At 38.8% G+C, this 5,313-nt stretch overlaps 1 protein-coding gene across 1 annotated transcript; it reads left to right on the top strand.

Annotated features, from left to right (window-relative positions):
- Positions 1–6: 6 nt before the first annotated feature.
- Positions 7–4,980, top strand: LOC21388992 (two-component response regulator ORR21). Its single transcript, XM_010089882.2, has 6 exons — positions 7–516; positions 1,674–1,826; positions 1,900–2,295; positions 2,425–2,501; positions 2,984–4,168; positions 4,556–4,980. The coding sequence occupies exons 1-5, from the start codon at positions 288–290 to the stop codon at positions 4,166–4,168; spliced, it is 2,040 nt and encodes a 679-aa protein (XP_010088184.1). The 5' UTR covers positions 7–287; the 3' UTR covers positions 4,556–4,980.
- The last annotated feature ends 333 nt before the right edge of the window (positions 4,981–5,313 follow it).

Below are 5,313 nucleotides of genomic sequence, written 5' to 3'. Positions count from 1 at the left end.
TCTTTCCCTTTCTCTCTCTACTTTTTCTCTCCTCAGTTCCAACTTCTCCTTCTCCAGAACTTCGAAATTCAATCATTTCCTTCCAATCTCTCGGAGATCTGCTCCGACGAAAACCTCGAGTTTTCTCTCTGGATTTTCACGGTTTTTCTCTGATTTCAATCGTGAGGTTTTGTTCGGCGGATCTGAGCTCAATTCGGCCTTGAAATGGTGAATCTTTCTGCTCTTTTCTTCTTCGGTGATAATTAGGGCTTTTGGTTGCGGTGGAGGAGCTCTTCGAGTTTCCGGCCATGGCGGCTCTGCAGAGAGTGGCGCAGTCGAGCGTAAGCACGGCTGGGAGTAGCTACGCAGCGTCGGGTAAAGCTGTCCTCGGTTCGTCCGCCGCTGTCGGCAATTTCCTCGGCGGTGAAAAGGTGGTCTCCGATCAGTTCCCCGTGGGCTTGAAGGTTCTGGTCGTGGATGATGACACTACTTGCCTCAGGATCGTCGAACAGATGCTTCGCCGGTGTCTCTATCACGGTTTGTTCGGAGCCTGCTTCTTGCTTTCCTCTGATATTACGGAAAAGTAGCATTCTAGTTTCCTTATGGAGTGTCATTGGTATAATCTGCCCGTGGATTTCGTTATTATTGCTAGTAGTATTGTTATTTATTTTTTGGGGATTTGAGCGTAGTGGCATCGAGAATCTGAAGTCTCTGTAGAGAGAGTGAATTTATTTTTCTTTGTTTCTTGACACACAAGTCATTTTGTTAATCAGCTAGACAGTAAAATTAAGTCAAATTTGGTCGTTTGATAGGATTTTTCCTGTGTTTGTACATGTACATGTGCCTGTGCGTTACTCTGATATGTTGTGCGTAGATGCATTATAAGGGTATTAGACAAGATTCTTCATGTGAGCAAAGCGTTTCGGTGTTTTTGGGGTCCGAACTTCTGAGTACGGATACGTATAGACGTATAATGAAATATGAATAAATATTGGCTACACAGACTAAATAAGAAAGTTAAAATTTGATGATTGGAGTCTTTAGCCTGTTTAAATATTGTATCAATTTCAATTTGTGGCTCCCATTTATTTCCATCAATTTTGTTTGCTTGGTAATCATGCTACATGATTAAACTAACTATATATTGATGTGGCTGTTGAAGGAATAGTCATGGTTTGAAGTAATTTGTGATAAAATTTTCTTGTCTGTCAATGAATCACCTCACAGTAATTTGTTATTCTGTAAGAAGTTCAGTTTTGCTACTGTGATCTTGGATGAAATAGTTCTCTAGTTTCTTTTCTCTTCTCTGAAGATTACTAAACCATTGATGACTTTTTTCCTACGGTACTGTTTGGCTGCTCATGACATGCTTAGTTTGATTTTTTAGTGGTAAAAGTTTGTTTTGTATTTTTGAGGAAAAAGATGTCTAAATGTCTTTTGAGTTTAAGACTATGCTTTTTAGCATAAACGCATCGAAGATGTTCTCATCAAGCACCAAAAAAAAAAAAAAAGGGTGTATCAAATGAAAGCCTCTTTGGATCTTTCTAGAATTTCTAAAGGTTATTCAGTAGATTGAGTGTAAAATTTATTGCAAAGCTTTGTTTCTTTACTTTCAGATCCTCTCATAACTAGAGGAAAAATCAAAAACCTTTTTACCCAGCATGCTTGGTTGACTCGCCTTTCTTCTTTTGCAGTTACTACTTGCTCCCAAGCTACTGTTGCCTTGAAACTTTTACGTGAGAAAAAAGGTGGTTTTGATGTGGTATTGAGTGACGTTCATATGCCTGATATGGACGGATATAAACTCCTTGAACTTGTTGGTCTGGAAATGGACCTTCCTGTTATCAGTAAGTGTCTTGTATGCTGCAATTTGTTATCTGTTATAATATCGAGATATTAATGTGCAGTTATGATTTGTAGTGATGTCAGCTGATGGGAGAACGAGGGCCGTGATGAGAGGAATTAAACACGGTGCTTGTGATTATTTGATTAAACCTATACGTGAGGAAGAGCTCAAGAATATATGGCAGCATGTTGTGAGGAAAAAGTGGAATGAGAATAGGGATTTTGAACATTCAGGGAGCATGGAAGACAATGATCGTCCTAAACGTGTAAATGAGGACACAGAATATGCTTCTTCTGTTAATGAAGAGACAGAAGGATTGAAAGGTCAGAAAAAGAGAAGCAATTATAAGGAAGAGGATGATGGTGAACTCGAAAATGATGATCCGTCCACATCAAAGAAACCGCGTGTAGTGTGGTCAGTTGAGCTCCACCAGCAATTTGTCAGTGCTGTAAATCAACTCGGGCTTGATAGTATGATCTTTTCCATTTTTACCTTATGCTTTTTGTCCATTAGTTTTGATGGGGATGGGCTACAACATTTGCATATTCTGTGATAGTTTATACTTTGTGTTGATTTCAACTTCTTGGCTTCCATTACAGAGGCTGTACCAAAGAGAATTCTTGAATTGATGAATGTACCTGGTTTGACTAGAGAAAATGTTGCAAGTCATTTGCAGGTTTGTTTTCTTTGATCGATTTTTTTCGTTTCTTTAATAGCATCATCATTGAGGCAGTACAAATCTGAACACAAGAGGGAAAAATGTTGATGAATCGAATACTCAGGGGAGTAAAATAAGACACAATGATTTAAAATAAGACACAATGATTAGTAAAGGCAAGATGTATGGATAGGTGTTCAAATCTAATTGTATGGTTTGTAATGAATCATGTTTGGATCAAATAATGTCCATTCAGGTTTGGCTCTTTATCCTTATACTGGAACTGGAGTTCAACATGAACTTTCACCTTCTTCTTAAGTTAAATTTTAGATAATAGCTGGAACTAGATTTGATTACTAAACGAGCTTGTGCCAGTTTAGATTTGCTTATCGGACTAATGAGTGCTCTCAATGCAGGTTCTACTTTTAATTTAGTGCACAAGGACGTTGATACTTTTGTTAGTTTAATTAATTGTACACTAACAAAATATAAAATTTCAGAAGTTCAGGTTATATTTGAAGAGATTAAGTGGAGGAGTACCTCAGCAACAAAGTGGAATTTCAGGTACCTTCTGTGGGTCTGTGGAATCAAATGTCAAATTGGGTTCTCGTGGTAGATTTGACATTCAAGCTTTGGCTGCGTCTGGCCAAATTCCCCCACAAACGCTAGCTGCCTTGCATGCTGAACTTTTAGGCCGACCAGCTGGAAATCTAGTGCCAGCAATGGACCAGCCTGCTCTTCTGCATGCATCACTGCAGGGACCGAAGCGTTTACCTGTTGAACATTGTTTAACATTTGGCCAGCCCTTGGTAAAGGGTCAATCCAACATTTATAAACAGTTTCCACAGTCTATTTTTTCTGTTGAAGATGTTTCTTCAAGATATGGAGCATGGACGACAAACAGCCTTGGAACAGTAGGACCCAGTAATAATGTTGGAGGGGCGTCTAATCCTAATAGCAACTTATTGATGGACATATTGCAGCAGCAACGGCAACAGCAACAAAAACAACCACCATTGCAGCAGCAGTCTGTGCTTCCTGAGCCTAGCCGTTCGATTAATGTGCAACCCTCTTGCCTTGTAGTCCCTTCTCAATCATCAGCCAGTTTCCAGGCTGGTAGCCCTGCTTCTGTGAACCAGAATAGCAGTTTTAATAGGAATTCTGTTATCGATTACAGTATTCTCTCACCTCAATCAAATAATTCCGCTTTGAATGTTGGACATATCTCAAATGGAGATGCTAAAACTAGTGGTGTTGTTTGTGGGTATTCGGCACCCGGTTCCTCCTCTACTCTGTCATCTTGCTCGTTAAATGCAGATAATAGTACTGGCCTCCAGAATTCAGCTGCTACTTTTGTTGGTGATGCCAGACAATTGCCAGGAATTGGACCTAACATAGTTGACATTCAGGGTTCATATAGTGCTAAATCAGGTGAAATTCTTGATCAGGGACCACTGAAAAATCTTGGTTTTGTTGGTAAAGGGACATTCATTCCTAGCCGATTTGCTGTGGATGAATATGAATCACCAATGAGCAACCTGAATCCAGGAAAAGTACATTCAGAGAGCAATGGTAACCTGGTGAAGCAGGAGCCTAGTATGGATTTCGGTGATAATGCAAAACTAGGCACCCCAGTATTTCGGCAATTTCCTTCGAATGATCTCATGAGTGTGTTCACAAAATAGGTATCTTGCTTTGGCCATTTCTTTACTGTCTAAATTAGGTTTTTTCGCCCTCTGTCTTGGTGGTTTGGCTACTAATATTAGTTATAGCCTATGGCTTCAATACGAAGATATTCCAACGTGGTTGTAAAGTAAATACCTGAAAATTTATTTTGTGACAAAACATGATTTATTTTGTGTTCTCTCTCTCTCTCTCTCTCTCTCTCTCTCTCTCTCTCCCACCTAATAGCTTAAGCTTTTGGGATTGATGGTAAAAGTAAACTAACAGTAACCATACTTCCACACACACGGTTATTGCCCGCGGATGGGAATGGCTTTCTTCTAGTTTGAAATGCAATTTGACAAATTTCATGGACTTGTTCTCTAATTATCATTTGTAATCTGCTGCAGGCTTCCATTGTTTGGTGAGCACAAGTTCTCGTTCCCACCAAGCGTACAGATTATTTCAGATTAGTAGATGCTAAGTAGCGATTGCAGTTTGACCAAAGAAGTAGATATTTCAGTTGTGAAGTCTTCTTTTTTCTCTCTTTTTCCAAGTAATAGATCCAAGTTCAGTGCCTGCACCAAGCTCAGGTGCGTTGTGAAGCCGTCATTATTAGACTCGCAAAAATGTTATAACTAGTATTCAGGCAGGTTCGGTTGCATCTTAGGAAGCATTCTTACGCCCTTTTTCTATTTTCCCGGAATCTGTAGGAACAATAAATTATCAAACTTAGCATGTTGTAATCGCCCGCATGATGTGTTGTTTATCTGGCTTTACTGGTGTTGAACGTTGCTTATCTATATGATAATGGTTGGATCATGAACGTGAAGTATATTTTGTGTTTTAATGAATGAACCTGTATATTTATTCTATATGGAGTTTTACATATATCCTAGCTGGCTTAACCGTTTTACTTCCATTTGCATAAGATTGTGTTTGAAGGAAAAAAAAAGGGGATTTTTCATTATAAAATAACGGTGGAAATACAGGCCTATTTTGAAAAACAGAGCAGAAAGATGGTTTGATTGGAAGTACTTGATCCTCCAAAATTGTTCACTGACCATTCAGTATGTTTCTAATTAAAAAATATTATACATAACATCGTGAGTTTTACAAGAGATCATAAATTTTAAAACCTAATTCCAATACGTTTTGCTATAAAGCA

This window comes from Morus notabilis, unplaced genomic scaffold (genome assembly GCF_000414095.1).
Source record: "Morus notabilis unplaced genomic scaffold, ASM41409v2 Scaffold1449, whole genome shotgun sequence".
Classification (NCBI taxonomy): domain Eukaryota; kingdom Viridiplantae; phylum Streptophyta; class Magnoliopsida; order Rosales; family Moraceae; genus Morus; species Morus notabilis.
This window is presented reverse-complemented; position numbering and strand designations above follow the sequence as displayed.